Genomic DNA, 15,504 nt, shown 5'->3' with positions numbered 1-15,504 from the left:
AGTCACTTCAGTCGTGTCTGACTCTGTGCGACCCCATAGACAGCAGCCCACTAGGCTCCTCTGTCCCTGGGATTCTCCAGGCAAGAATACTGGAGTGGGTTGCCATTTCCTTCTCCAATGCATGAAAGTAAAAAGTGAAAATGAAGTTGCTCAGTCGTGTCCAACCCTCAGCGACCCCATGGACTGCAGCCTACCAGGCTCCCCCGTCCATGGGATTTTCCAGGCAAGAGTACTGGAGCGAGGTGCCAATATACTGCCTCAAAAGTTAATGGTTTAAAGCAGCAATTTATAATCTCAATTTATGTGGGTCAGAAATCTGGGAGCAGCTGACCTGGGTGGTGAGGGTTCAGGGTCTCTCATGACTTTACAAACAAGGTGTGACTTAGGCTAGAGGGTCTACCTCTAAGTTCATTCACACAAGGGTTTGGCTGAAGACCTGAGATGCTCATGATAACGGACCTCTTTACAAGGTGCTCACAACATGGCAGCAAAAGAGGAGCCAGTATCTTTCATAACCTCCTATAACCTGCACATTCTATCGGTTACACAGATGGATTCTGGCAGTGTGGGAGGAGGCCACACACAAGCGTGAAAACCAGGAGGTGGGGATCATCAGCAGCCATCACAGAGCTGGGAGAACACTACCCACGTTCAACTTATTTTACCTGCCTTTCCTTGTAGACTCACTCACCTTCATTTTGTAGCTTCTGCCAAGCCTTTCTCCCCTGCATACTACACCATCCTTACACCATCTCCTCCATTCCCATGGACTCTATTACAACATGATACTGATGACTACCTCCTCAGCCTAGACATTTTTCTCCGATTCTAGACTTGTATCTTCACTTTCTTTGTGTGTATGCCCAGTACTAAATGCCACTCCCCAAACCGCTCCTTTTCCTCTCTCAGAGGAGGTACCACCATCAGCCCCATCATCCACACCAGGGATCAAGGCCCACACTGGACATCTCCCTCGATCACTCCCTTCATACCACTGGGTTGTCCACTCCTATGGCCCTGTCCCTCTTTCTTCCACTGTGCTGGTAACAGAATACACCAACCCCGGCCGCACCCTGAGATTGAATTCTGAGTGAATACATCTGAGAGGCGAGAAATGATTAGAACAAACACATTTTATGGCAGCACTCTCTGGCGTGCTACAATTCACGGGGTCGCAAAGAGTCGGACACAACTGAGCAACTGAACTGAACTGAACTAGGAAAAAAGTGGCCCCTTGGACTTCTGATGACTGAAGAGATGAAGTTCTCTGCTTTCTGGACCCCAGGCTGTTGTGGCTTATCCCAATTGCCTTCCAGGAAATCCCTTTGTCACTTACATTAGTCAAGGTCATTTTCTGTTGAGTGCTAATGGAACAGAAAAATAATTGAATAACCATCGTAATTCAGCATTCAATAAATCACCCAGTCCTGGTCAAGTCTATCCCCTTCAATGTTCCCGGAACCTGTTCACACTCCCAGCGTCACCATCCTTGTTCAAGGCTGGCCTCCTGTTTCACCCGAGTCGCTGCTATAGCTTCCTAAGTAGTTTCTGGGCTCAGCTCATTCTCCTTCTGCTCTATTCTTCACGTGTACCTGAGTGATCCTCTCAAAATCAGTACCTGACAATGTTACTCCTCTGCTTTGAATCCTCTGTAGGCCCTCGCTGCCCTTCATGAAAGTTGAAGAGCCTTAAGTGGCTGATGAGGGTCTTAGGGTCTAGCTGCCTTTGGTTACTGAGCTCCCACCCCCACCCCTGCACCCTAAACACCAGCCACACCAAAGGGCTCCCAAGATTTTGGAAGTCTCCATGCTGTCTGTCACCTCTGGGTATTTGCATTTGTTTCCTCTTGCATTATTTCACACTCTGCCACCCCCCAATATACACAAACTACCTATCTGATCAATGCTTATGTATTGTTCAGGTTTGGGCTTAGATGTCACTTCTTCCAGAAGCCTCCCTGACCCTACAACAGTCTGGGGCATGTTTCCCTCCATGTAGTCCTATAGTGTCCTGAACTCCCCTGGGTGTCCTAGGCATCCAGCCGTGCTATAATCACTTAATTGCCTACATGCAGGCCTATTCCATGCTAGAGTCCATGAGGTCAGGGACCTTCTTTCTTCTGTGCATGCCTGTATCCCCAATACCTAACTCAGTTCTTTAAAACACAGAAAAGCTATGTAATAAGCACTTATTGAATAAATGAATAGACATTTAACTCCTCTCAGATTTGTTCTCAATCATCTACCAGCCTAATTATAAAGCCTAACTATTTTCCTAAGTCACCATGATGGCACACACACGTGCAAGAGGACTTCTACAACTCAGCATTAGCAAACTTTGGGTTTTAAGGAATTTAACTTGAGCCACATGGATAATGCTAAAAAAAAAAATCTCAGAAAGGTATGTGGCAAAAAAGACCAACTTTCCTATCAACATCCCTTTAATATTGAGAGCCCCACACATGTCTGATAGGGTATTTACTTAGACATTAAGATTTGGTCTTAGAAAACATTGAATTAGAAATTTTTCTTTTAGAAAAGTCTCCACCTGCATTGTAAAAAGTTGTACAAAATTTTCAACACACTTGCTAACCTGCTTGATTATTGTCACACCTTACATGAAACCTTCTGTAAACGTAAGTTAGTCTTATAATAGTCAAGAGAGCAAATATCCACTGGAAACGCCTGGTCTAACAGTAGGAGGGGGGTGGGTTACTCAAGGGAAGAGTGAATGTTCACTACTGCCTGCTGCGCCCGTCACTGGCATTGTGTACAATCCTTATCTCCAGAGAGAGGGTGACTGATGCAAGGCATCAGTGTTCAATAGTGGACACAGTGATACCTCCCTGGATGGCTGGAGATTTCAGGAGAGGTTTGTCAGGACCACACAGATGAACAAGATTACAACTCTGCAACATCCATATAAGATGACCTTGAGAACACACTGAAAACATTCATAGCTGTGCAATTCTCCTCAGGGAATCAATTACACATTGTCTAAATAGCTATGCATACCTGCACTGGCTCTGCGCAGCCCTTGTTTTTTCACAGGAACGCAATTCAGACAGTAACTTAATTGGTCCAAATTCTGTGATGAGACCCAAATTAAAATACTACAAACTCATCTCTCTGAATTCCCTAAGAGTTCCTTTCTTGGTGATGGAGAGAATCAATGTGTTTCATACAGGTGTCTGAGAGCAAGCATGCAGGGTACATAATCAAACTGTCCCCAAATTAGAGCACTGGATCAAACACCTTTGTCGATCCAGAATAGTGGCTCCCAGGATTTCAAGCAATCTCTGATCTTTGCCTCGCAGCTCAATCTATGCTGTGAGCAGGACCTCCTATTATCTCAGTGCAGTTATAACACAACTGTAAACAATTCTGTTTTAACCGCCATGCTTGGGCGTTTATGAGCTCACGAATCAAAACACACACTAGTAATCAAAGAAAATCTTCTGTGTGACCCATCTTTCCAACAAGACTATTGTGTACATACTACAAAGTACATTTCAAACAAAGAAAAAAAAAAAAAAAAAGGCCAAAACGAAATACACCATTTTATCAATATTAAAAAAAAAGTTATGGACATTTGAGGTTTAAAAGAGAAAAACAAAACATGGATTAGGACATTTCCAATCAGTAAATATTTTGAAAGGTATTTTGATGCTTCATGTTTTTTGCTGATGTTTTGATGTTTTTGTTATCATTAAAGTATATTGCTTTTTCAATAATGGCTTTTGTCTAAGTCAGATTCTGTCACACAGAAAATAGGACCAAACCAAGAAGCAAGCTTCTCAGAGGTGAGGATGTGGTAGCAGAGTTCAGGCCCCATTTTCTTCTTTTTAAAGGAAAATATGGTATTTTGCTTAGGCATAATGGGTAATTTTCAGTAACTGATTAGAAGAAATGCAGATTTGGAAGGGTATACAGGGGCGAGACAGAGCAGTCTAACAGAGGGAGCCAGAAGAACACCTGGGCAACCCTGTTCCAGTCACTGACATGCTGACACTAGCTCAGGTCAGACAGAATAACCTGCTGTCATTCAAGCCACCTGACCTCTGTGGATCCGACTTCTATCTATAAAATGGGGACAACAGGAATTGCTGTTGCTATGTCATGTCCGACTCTGTGACCCCATGGACTGCAGCACACCAGGCTTCCCTGTCCCTCACCATCTCCCGGAGTCTGCCCAAACTCAAGAGTTGATGATGCCATCCAACCATCTCATCCTTTGCCACCCCCCTCCCCCCCGACCCCTTCTCCTCATGCCCTCCATCTTTCTCAGCTTCAGGGTCTTTTCCAATGAGTCAGCTCTTTGCATCAGATGGCCAAAGTATTGGAGCTCTGGTTTCAGTATCAGTCCTTCCAATGAATATTCAGGGTTGATTTCCTTTAGGATTGACAGTTTGATCTCCGTGCTGTCCAAGGGATTCTCAAGTCTTATCCAGCACCACAATTTGAAAGAATCAAATCTTCAGCACTCAGCATTTTTTATGACCCAACTCTTACCCAGTACTCTTGCCTAGAAAATCCCATGGAAGGAGGAACCTGGTAGGCTGCAGTCCATGGGGTCGCTATGAGTCGGACGCAACTGAGCGACTTCACTTTCACTTTTCACTTTCACATAATGGAGAAGGCAGTGGCAACCTACTCCAGTGTTCTTGCCTGGAGAATCCCAGGGATGGTAGAGCCTGCCGTCTATGGGGTCGCACAGAGTCGGACACGACTGAAGCGACTTAGCAGCAGCAGCAGCTTACATCTGTACATGACTACTGGAAAAACCACAGCTTTGACTATACAGACCTTTGTCAGCAAAGTAACGTCTCTGCTTTTTAATACACTATCTAGGTTTGTCATAACTTTCCTTCCAAGGAGCAAGTGTCTTTTCATTTCATGGCTGCAGTCAGTGTCCACAATGATACAGGAGTACAGGTCCACAAATTCTTCACTTCCATTTCCAAGATGGAAAATTCAAAGAATACCAGACACTTTTTCATGATGCATCTGGGGCAAAATTACCCTGAACTGAGGTGTAGAAGTATAGTCGTCACTTACTCCACTTAGTATGAACATTTGTTTTGTCCCAGAAATATTAATGTGCTTGATTGTAGAGTGCCTCTGGGTGGAATATAATCAAAATCAATAAAATGCTTAGAAATAAACTTAACCAAGGAGGTGAAAGATCTCTACATTGAAAATTATGATCAAAAAAATATGAAAATTATGATCAAAAATAAATGGAAAGATAGCCTGTGTTTGTAGATCAGAACACTGTCGAAAAATCCATACTACTCAATGTCATCTACAGAATCAACATAATCCCTATCAAAATTTCAGTGGCATTTTTCACAGAAATCAAAAAAACAATGCTAAAATTTGTATGGAAATACAAAAGACTCTGAATAACAAAAACAATCTTGAGAAAAAAATAACAAAGCTAGAAGTATCATGCTCTCTGATTTCAAACTATACCTCAAAGATGAGTAATCGAAACAGCATAGTACCAGCATAAAAACAGAGGCCAATGGCACAGAATTGAGAGTCCAGAAATAAATCCATATCTATACAGCCAACGAGTACATGACAAGGGACCTAAGAACACACAATAGGCAAAAGACATTAGTAGTCTTCTCCATAACTGGTGTTAAAATTGGATAATGACACACAAAATAATAAGCTGGACCCCTATCTTACACCGCCCACAAAAATTAACGCAAAATGGATTAAAGACTTAAATGCAAGACCTCAAATTATAAACTCCTAGAAGAAAATATTGGGTAAAATTTCCTTCACAATGATCTTGGCATTTTCGATGCATACCAAAAACACAAGCAACAACATTTAAAATAAACAAGTGGGGCTACTTCAAACGAAAAAGCTGTCTGCACAGCAAAAGGGGGAAAAAAACACAAAAACAATAAAATGAAGCGGCAACCCATGAAATGGAAGATATTTGCAATTCATGTATCAGGTAAGAAGTTAAAATCCAAAATAGTCAAGAAACTCATACAACATGATAGCAAAAAATAATTTGATTTAAAAATGAGTATAGGACCTAAATATTTTTTTCAAAGAACACATACATATTGGTGAAGATATAGAGAAAACAAAACCCTCACGTACTTTTGGTAGGAACGTAAATTGGTAAAGCCATTAAAACGGTAATGGAGATAGACTGTTCAGTCAATTAAAAATAGAACTACCATATAATAGATCCAGTAAACCTACCTCTGGGCATATATTCAAGGAAAATGAAATCATTATCTTGAAGAGGTATCTGTGCCCCCATGTTCACTGAAGCCTCAGTCACAACAGCCAAGAAATAGAAACACCCAAAGTGTCCATCAACACATGGGCTACAAAAATGTGATACACAGACACACACACACCTTACTCAGCTAGGAGCAAGGAAGCCATTCTAATGTTTACAACATGGATGGACCCCCAGGGCATGATGCCGACTGAAATGTCAGACAGAAAAAGACAAAAACCCTACGATTCCACTTATATGCAGAATCTCAATAAGGGCAAACTCACAGAAATAGCATAGAGCAGTAGTCTCCAGGGATCTGGGGATAAGGCAAGAGGGACTGGGGGGAAAGCAGAGAAGACACTGGCCAAAGGAAACAAACCTCCAGTTTTAGTATGTTCTGGGGCTCTAATATTCAGCATGGTGACTCTATGGAATGGTACTGAATTGTATACTTGAAAGCTGCCATGAGAGAGTAAATCTTAAGTATTCTCACTACACACAGTTATTGAAGTGGTGGCTGTGTTAACAAACCTTATTGTGGTAATCATTTTGCAACATTATATGTGTATCAAATCACTTCATTATACACTGTCAACTTACACTGTTATGTGTCAATTATATCTCAATAAAGGAACAGAAAAAAGATAAAACCTTTATAAGCTTGAACAACACCAACTTGCCTTATCTTATTCACTCTTGAAGGTCTGGGATCTAGGTTCAAGGCTTGCATGAATTCCACAAATCTAATAGCATGTATTAGGAAAAAGACACCATAATGCTGTTGTAACTCATGTGAAAACAAATCTTCCGCTAGAAAAAGACATATTCAAACAAACACAAAAGGTCATGGGGTGGAGATGCCATCTGCCACAAGTCTGTAGGTGTTGAACTCAAGTCCGTTTGGTGCTCCTGACTCAAGGCTGCCTGCACATGAGGAAGTCTGCAAAGCTGGTGTCGGTCCAGGGCGATCACCTGGGCCTGAGCCCCTTGATGTGAACACACACCCACTGCCCTTCAGGGGCTGGAGGTAAATCCTCCCATTTTAGGCAGCTTGAACACTCTAAAATTCTCCCTAGGGGCACTTTATGGTTTGCTTTTAAGACTCGCTCAGGAACAGGTGCCTGTGAATCAAGGCCTCTGTCCTCTCAGAGCAACTTTCACAACTGCCACCTTGCACCCAGGAGGCTGTTCTTGTTGACAAAAGAACTTGAGGCCTTAACATGTGCATGCAGTAATGTTGACTGACCCTCAGCCTGGAAACCCTGTCAACTTCCTGGCCCAGCCATAAAATCTGAAATGACATTTCATTAACACTGAGTGTCTACCTGGGCTATGCGGGTCTGCAGGAGACTGAAGAGCAAAGCTTAATAGATGACTTCAACAAATCCTGTAAATGTTGTTTTCAGTCATCTGCGAAAGGTGAACAGGCTTTGGGGGTGGTATTTTGTTCTTGGCAGCACCAGGCTTCCCTGAGTTGGATGCGTGATGCTAAGACTTGATCCATAAACAACAAGGTGAGTAGTACTGAAGCAGAACTCTTTCGGGGCACAGAGGTGTCTGACTGAAGTTCTTCAAATAATGGGAAGTTGTTTTAGGGAAGACTCTGTGCTCGATGCATGGTGTCGGGGATCTCACTCCACTCCTCGAGGTGGTTCCTGATGGGGTCTTGCCCTGTCCATGTGCTGCTGGTCCACAAAGAGGAAGGGCACATGTTTGCCCTGACAGTTTTCTCTGACATAATTCCCACCACCAACTCATTCTCCTGCTACTTCCCAGCCTCCTGGAAGAACAAAAATATCTAACTCCACTCATTTTTTCCACCACATAAAACATGGCCAGGGTACCACCTATGGTAGCTTCTTTTAGAAGATGCTATGGGGGCACTGAGTAAGACTGAGAAATGGCCAACTACTACCTAGGTCTGGGGAGAAATGATGGGTCCCTAGAAACCACTGGGAATTAGCTTGGGCTCCATGTAAACACAATCAAAAAAATTACTGCCTAAATTCCCAACACCCAAACACCTCATATGTACCTTTAGTATGTGTGTTTATTTGCTGCACCCAATTCAAACAAATCATCCCTTTTATGTGAGTTTAAGTTTTCTGCCAAAAGAACAGAAAACTTCTTAGTTCCAAATATTTTCATCAAACCACAATGTCAAGTCTAACTGGGGTGGGGGCAGCGGTGGTGGCTGGGGCTTCCTGCCTGAGGCAGTAAGATATCGGGGTCAGGCATGGGTAAATCTACTAGCCCACAGTGGGTCTTGGCCTCATGTACCCAGTGACAGTGACTATTCACATGCAGGAACTCAACAGACAATATATGATTGGCTCCAGGAGTTTTAAAGATGGGCTGTGATGCACAAGTCTCCAGGCTGGTTAACTCATGTGAAAAGGGACAAAGAGCAGCAAGGTTCCTGCCCATTTGAAGACACCCTTTCCATCCTCCTTCCCACCTGCCCCACTAGGCGGTGGCCCCAGGTCCAAGTCTAGAGCCTTGGGGTTCACAGTGACTTATCTTCTTCGGAAGACAGAGTTTGGGAAAATCCTTTTTCCTCTGAAGCTCTGTGCCCTTTTGTGTAAAATCAGCATCCAGCCTGTCTAGGCCTGCTGTGAGATCAGCCAGAGCGACTTCGGTAAAAACACTTGCTTGTGCTTTTTCTCTGGACTGAAGGCAGCCCTGTGGGAACTCTCCTTCCCTGTGGGCCAAAGAGCTAAGATCCCAGCTGAGAATTTCCTTCCCTGGGGAGAGGTAAGTGAGAGCTCAGCTCTGCTGCTAGTTCCTATCTGGGACCCAAAAAATTCTGTCACTCACTGCCAGAAACCCAAACAAGACTAAAACACAATGTTCACAGCAGCTTATAAGGCAAGTTAGTTCCTACCACCAGAACAGCACTGGTGTTACAATGTTCTGACACATGAGAGGCTTTCTGATGTGCTTGGGTTGTTAAAAATAAAAGTATTTCCACTGTCAGCTATGAATGGAAGCTTGAACTGAAAGGCAGATAAACGCAATTAGTTCAAAACAAACAAAAAACAGACTGTGGCAAGACTACTTTTGCTGCTGATGCCCCAGTGGGAAACTGAGGGGTAGTCGGACCCTAGGCTCACCGCTGACATCACTCTATAGGTTACCCAGGAGCTGGCAGCTATAGAAATGTACACCCAAGAATGTCAAAAGAATTTCTTTTGGTACCTACATCTTTATAATTTTTTAACTTAATGCCTTTAACTTACTTAATGCCAGGCAAGGAATTCCAGTACAAATTTCCTTACAACTGATGAAAATATCAGTTGACAAATCCCTGAAGTTATATGCTGCCAGTCCAAGAGTGTTCCACTGAGGATACAAAACTGGCTGTCTTGACAGCGGAGGGCATTGCTGGTGGTCTAGCTACTCCAAGTCTTGCTGTGTCCTGTGCCTCTGTCCACAACGCCGCCTTGTGAATGTGCTGTCAGCATCTCCTGCTCTCGGCTGTGGGGTCCCAGGATTTTGTGGTTATGAGACAGCTTGAAACTGGGTTTCCAGCTATCCCATGGCTGCAGAATACCAACCACTTGCAGGTGTTATAAGCCTGTGGTTAGTTTCAGCGCACACCATCCCCAGATAAAAGATATCTTTCGCAGCTCACTGGTTACAAAGCCAGAAAAGTAGCAGCCCACAAGGGAAGTGTTTATCTGCATAAACCTGAAGATACTAGCATCTATCACTTTATGTTTGACCTGCCAGTCTTGAAAGGTCTTCAATCTGGGATTTTCTTTATTTCTAGGTAGTTCTATGTAAGTCAACCTTCCAGTCCTATACACCATTCTCTTCTTTCATTCAAACTAAGTTTTCCTTGGTTCAGGGTGCTTCTATCTTTGTCGTTCTTCAGACCTTTCAAGACCATATGTGGAGTAAAAACTATGGAAGACCAAGTAATTAAAACATCAATAACATCAAGACTGCTGTGCAGTCAATCTAGGCCTGAGACTGGTATCAGAGACTTAAAACCTAGTCTGATAAAACCTCAGCAATGAGAAAAAAGATGCCCATTTATTTTTAAAAACTAGGATTGATTATCTATTCATCTCAATTTTTAATCCAGTATAAGGGCCAGTGCTTTGGCTCTCTATAGAGAGAAAAATTGAAGGGCATCACAGATTGACCCACCAGGCACCAAACAACAATTCTAACTGCTTGAGGCAAGCACTTTCTTCTACAAGTGTCAACACAGTAGGCAAGTGTCATATTATTTGTGCCAAAATGATTTTTCTTTTACTCAAAAAATCGCTATTACTTTTAAAGAAATGTTACTAAGGATAAACATAACTAATTAAGCTAAGAATACTTTAAAACATTATCATATCTGATATAGCAGCACTCACAGCACTCACATTTAAAGTGTTACTTCCACAATGAACACTGCTGAGTTCTTAGCACCTAACCACTCAATACCTCATACAGCTCAATCACTGAGACACTCCAGACCACCATGAGGCTCCCAATCTTCAGCCTTCTTTCTACCCAGTGGATCTATAAAATGATAGGTTTTTGAGTCCCAAAGTTTAGAATTCTTTAAGTGCTTTCTTATGCTGAAGCTTCACACACTCAACCAGGAGCAGCCCAAGGGATCTTAAGCTTTCAAAGACTTCAGTGTATCATGCTGGAAATGTTTCGCAAAGGCTGGAAATAGTATGCATGTGCTAACTCTAAAACACTGTTGGTCTCACAGAACTTCCTGTGATGATGGAAATGTCCTACAAATTTATGGAGTCCAACATGATAGCATTAGGCACATGTGGCAAGCTGAACGTCTAAAATGTAGTTAGTATGACAGACAAATTGAATTTTTAATATTAATCAAGTTAAAGTTAAATAGCCACAAATGGCAAACTAGTGGTAACCATACTGAACAGCACAGCACAGTACAGCTCTAAGACATCAAGACTTTTGAGTAACAAGCCAACTTTTTGACAAACTAAAGAGGCAGTCAATAAATATTTGGTAGCAACCTGTCATCAGTAACTTCTATCCACTCTCCCTTCTAGCTCTTCTCAAGTAAAAACAAAAACAGAATTAAAAGAGCAACAATAAAAAGCCCACGTGACTTTTTAACAACAATCTCCCTTGAATAAAACTATAAGTCTTAATATATATAAGGAGTGGCACAGTTAAAAAAAAAACTAAAGCCAGCAAAACAAAGAATTAGAAATAAGCATACTAGAAGTTATTTATGTTTAATGCTTAAAAGTCTGAATGCACAAACAATCTACCATTATAGAAGTACTGGTGGTCAATACAATGCATTAGAACTATGTACAATGCACAGTTTAGTATCAAAATCTTTCTACACTGTAGAGTTTTACGAAACTGTTAATGACATCAAACACTAAGCACTTAAGACACCATTTCGTTTTCTGCTACCACACTAGGAACGTCAATGGACAGTCCGTTTCAACTTGCAGCATCCATCCATTTCTAGTATGAAATTAAGTAATTTTCTACTTATACAATAAAGTTTATCTACACAGTTCTCTTGATTTTGATCCATAGCAGCAAAGGCACTGTACATCAGCAGATCCACAGACTTAAAAGATTTTTTTAAAGCATTCGAACAAAATAATAATAATTAAAAAAAGAAGTCACATATCATAGTTTAACACAACAACAACAACATAAAAGATAACAACAATGTTTCCGGCACAATGGCACAGTCTGTGTCCATTTCAGGGACATCCAACTAAGACATGGAAAGAACTGGAGGTAAAGAAAGCAAGTCCTCATCCCAGGTGAGAGTCCATTCTTCCTGGCTTTCAGAGGGAGGCCCTTGCAAATCCTCCTCTGCTGTCCTTGTCTTGTAAAAGACGTGACCTGCACAGTGGGAGGACTCCTCCCCTGGATCTGCGCCATTCCCAAAGAACATGCCAAAAAATAGCCCCTAATTTATCGTAGACAAAACTGCCCAAAGGCATACATCTCCCTTTGCAAAGAAATGTGGCAAAAATATCAAGAAGGGATTAAGTTCTCCCTTTGAGGCCAAATTTAATTTGTTCATCTGTCTATAATACAATAAAAAAGGAATTAAAAACATATTACAAAGACACTTGTCAACAAGTCAAAAAAAGAGAAAAAAAAAAGAAAAAGTCCAAGTACTTTTATCGAATATAATCTAAAGCTATAGATATATTTGTTAAAGTTGTCTGAATAGACTCAAATGAATATGATGTGGTCTGTCACATTCTAATGGTTTAAATTTCCAAACATCTTTTAAAATATGTAAAAACAAAAACAAAAAAATCTAACAACACAGCAACATATTGCTTCCATATGTAATTATACATTTCACATCTCTATACAGTCATTAGTCTACATTTAGTGACATTTTTAATCAGTTATTTTAAACCTTCCTTTCCCCTCCTTTGCCAAAAAAAGGGGGGGATGGGTATCAAGTACAACGCATCTTCATTACCAATGCAGGAACAGACAGCTTTATTTAGTCAGTCATTGTTAGAAAGCCTTCTTTAAACAAAATAAATATATTACAGATATAATACATAATTAAAGATTCCTTTCACTGTTAAGTAGGGTTATCCATGATCTTCCAAGTAGATAGCTGAAGATTTTGATATCACAGGTTCTTAATGAGTATTCACAATTCAATAGCAGGGAGGAAGTGGGGGAGGAGGGGCTGATTCCACAACTGCAATGAGTAATAGGAAATCCTTGGTTTTGGATGCGGGGGAACAGAAGGATGAGAGAAAAAAGTGCTACAAGGAGAAGGAGTCCATTTCACATGAAGATTTGTCCTTAATAAATAACTTCATAAACTGTGGCCTTCTTATCCCCAGAGCCAGTGACAATGTATTTGTCATCCACAGAAATGTCACAGCTGAGCACCGATGAGGATTCTTTGGACTGGGAAAGAGACACACAAACACGTTAAAGACTGAAAGAAAAACCTATGAATATTGAGAGGCAGGACTGGAGGACTCAGAGCAAAAAGAAGCAGAGCATGTTCCCTTGACTAAAATAGGAGCCCAAGGAGAAAACGTAGTCCCTGAAGTCCCTTTAAGGTATATTCTTAAAACGGCTGAGCCAGGTGCTTTCCCTCTGTTGGTCTGGAGGCTCTTGTACTGGGGTGGGAGGGTGGGTGAGGGTGGGTGGGGGTAGGAGGTGGTGGGAGGGGTTGGGAGTGGTGCGGAGACGGGGACACTGAGCGCCAGGCAAGTCCATGGTACAATTCCCCCTGCTGATGAAGGAAGGCTTTACTTCAAATCCTGGTCTCCAGCTAAGGGCAGTGTTCTCAGTATGAAAACCCTCAGTTTCACTCAGATGGCTTGGGTGTAGATGGAGCTGCAGAACACTAGACACATCACTTAACCTGTCTGGCCCTATTTTACCCATCTGTCACCTCAGAGGGGAGTCTCAGAGTCCAGATGAGGTTAAATAAGGGGGAACTGCACTGAAAAGACTATTTTTTTTGAGACAGGGAATGTAAAAATATTTCTAATATAAATCCTAGTTGACCCTCATGTAAAAACAGAACGTAAATATGCAAGTGGGAGTGAGTTCAACAGTTAGGAGAAAAAATGTATCCCTCATAGAGTTCCAGTACCACATTCAAGTACACCAACTACACCAATTGCAAAGCATTCACAGTTAACTTTTAACTGTGCTAAATAAACAAATCCCACAAGATTTTACTGGGGCTTTGAATAGTTAAAAAAAATAAATGTTTGACATGTAGATTGTAGATGCTAACCTACTACCAGCACTTCCCAAACTTTCACTTTGCAACCTGTATTAAATACATTTTATTTCCCAAACCAGCAGATACAAGATATAACACACTTATTACAAAAAGATATACTCTTAAAATATTTTCATATTTCAAAAAAGTGCTGGTTGGGGACTTCCCTGGTAGGCCAGTGGTTAAGAATCTGCCTGCTCACGCGGGGACATGAGTTCGATCTCTGGTCCAGGAAGAGTCTACATGCTTCGGGGCAACAAAACCCGTGTACAACAACTACTGAGCCCACTCTAGAGCCCCAAAGTCGCAACTATCGAGCCCACGAGCCTAGATCCCATGCTCCTCAACAAAAGAAGCTACCATATGAGAAGCCTGCACACTGCAACTAGACAAAGTCTGCACACAGCAACAAAGATCCAGCACAGCCAAAACTAAATACATTTTTTAAAAAAGTGCCGGTTGGGACCATCCAAAAGTTATGATACAAAAACCACTCTGTTACATTATAAACTTCAAAACAGCAAAAATATGCTATTTTTATTATCTTACACAGTACTTTCACTCAATATATGCAGTTTTAGATTCAAATTAATTAATCTCCTCTGTGATGACTTAATACCACGTGGTTAAGAAGGCTGCAAATCTATTACGCTATTCCTAAAACCACCTAGGAAAGAGCATCCCAAATACATAAGGTTAAAAAGGTAATCTTTGACTTGCTTATGAAATTTTCACATACTAGCAAGAGAGATGAGGCTTGTACGTGTGTATCCTGCCAACAATCCAGTTCTCCTACAAATAATCCCACAAACTACACAAAGTACTACTGAGTTAATAAGAATAAAAGTTTATAAAATTAGTCCAAATTTATTAGTTTCCTAATAAATTTTAGCACTCTTTTTGGGGTAGAGGGGACAGAAATATTGATAACATGCTAATTAGTATTCAAGCAAAATGCTCAAATTTTACACAAAATTTTTAAAAGCCACAGTGCAAAACATAAAATTTCAGAGAAGACATGAAACTTCTATTCTAACATGTAAACAGGAGAGAGAACCACACAGCACCAAGCACCATGCGGTGAGCACACTGGGAGTGAAGGCTACACATGCGAAGCGTTACCTGGAATATACTGGCCCCATAAGGTGTTCTCCAGGCATTCAGAAGGTTGTCCTTTCCCGTGCTGACAAACCATTTGCCTAAAGAAATAGGGTTTCAAAAAAGGCAGTGTCTATTACTTTGTCAGAGTCCCAAGATTTGTGTTACAGAGCTTCAATGATACACAGAAAACTTACCTCATCTGAAACAAGTAAGAGTTTCTTTTCACTGGCAAGATAAAGCCCACTCTCACATTATATAAATGAGTTATTTATACTTAGGACAGGGATGAAGTAGACAGATACCAGAAAATGACATAGTATTAGGGAAGTAGGTATGTGTGAGAAAGGAACAGAATTCTGAGAAGGGATACATCCATGAACTGAAGACCAGACTTGAAACAAAGCAGCAGGAAG

At 41.4% G+C, this 15,504-nt stretch overlaps 1 protein-coding gene across 10 annotated transcripts in view; it reads right to left on the bottom strand.

Moving 5' to 3' along the window:
* Positions 1-11,458: 11,458 nt before the first annotated feature.
* The window catches only part of TLE4 (TLE family member 4, transcriptional corepressor), a 154,920-nt gene continuing 150,874 nt past the window's right edge, over positions 11,459-15,504 (bottom strand). For 8 of the 10 annotated variants that reach the window (XM_027549525.1, XM_027549532.1, XM_027549528.1 and 5 more), the window contains 2 exons: positions 15,113-15,189; positions 11,459-13,155 (listed from right to left, as the gene is read on the bottom strand). In XM_027549525.1, coding sequence (XP_027405326.1) covers positions 13,048-13,155; positions 15,113-15,189 — 185 coding nt within the window. In that variant the 3' untranslated portion in view covers positions 11,459-13,047. The remainder of the gene's footprint in view (positions 13,156-15,112; positions 15,190-15,504) is intronic. The other 2 variants (XM_027549527.1, XM_027549524.1) reach the window with 2 other exon arrangements.

Source organism: Bos indicus x Bos taurus, chromosome 8, assembly GCF_003369695.1.
Source record: "Bos indicus x Bos taurus breed Angus x Brahman F1 hybrid chromosome 8, Bos_hybrid_MaternalHap_v2.0, whole genome shotgun sequence".
Taxonomy (NCBI): Eukaryota; Metazoa; Chordata; class Mammalia; order Artiodactyla; family Bovidae; genus Bos; species Bos indicus x Bos taurus.
Note: the sequence above shows the minus strand (reverse complement) of the source record. Positions and strands in the feature narration are given on the sequence as shown.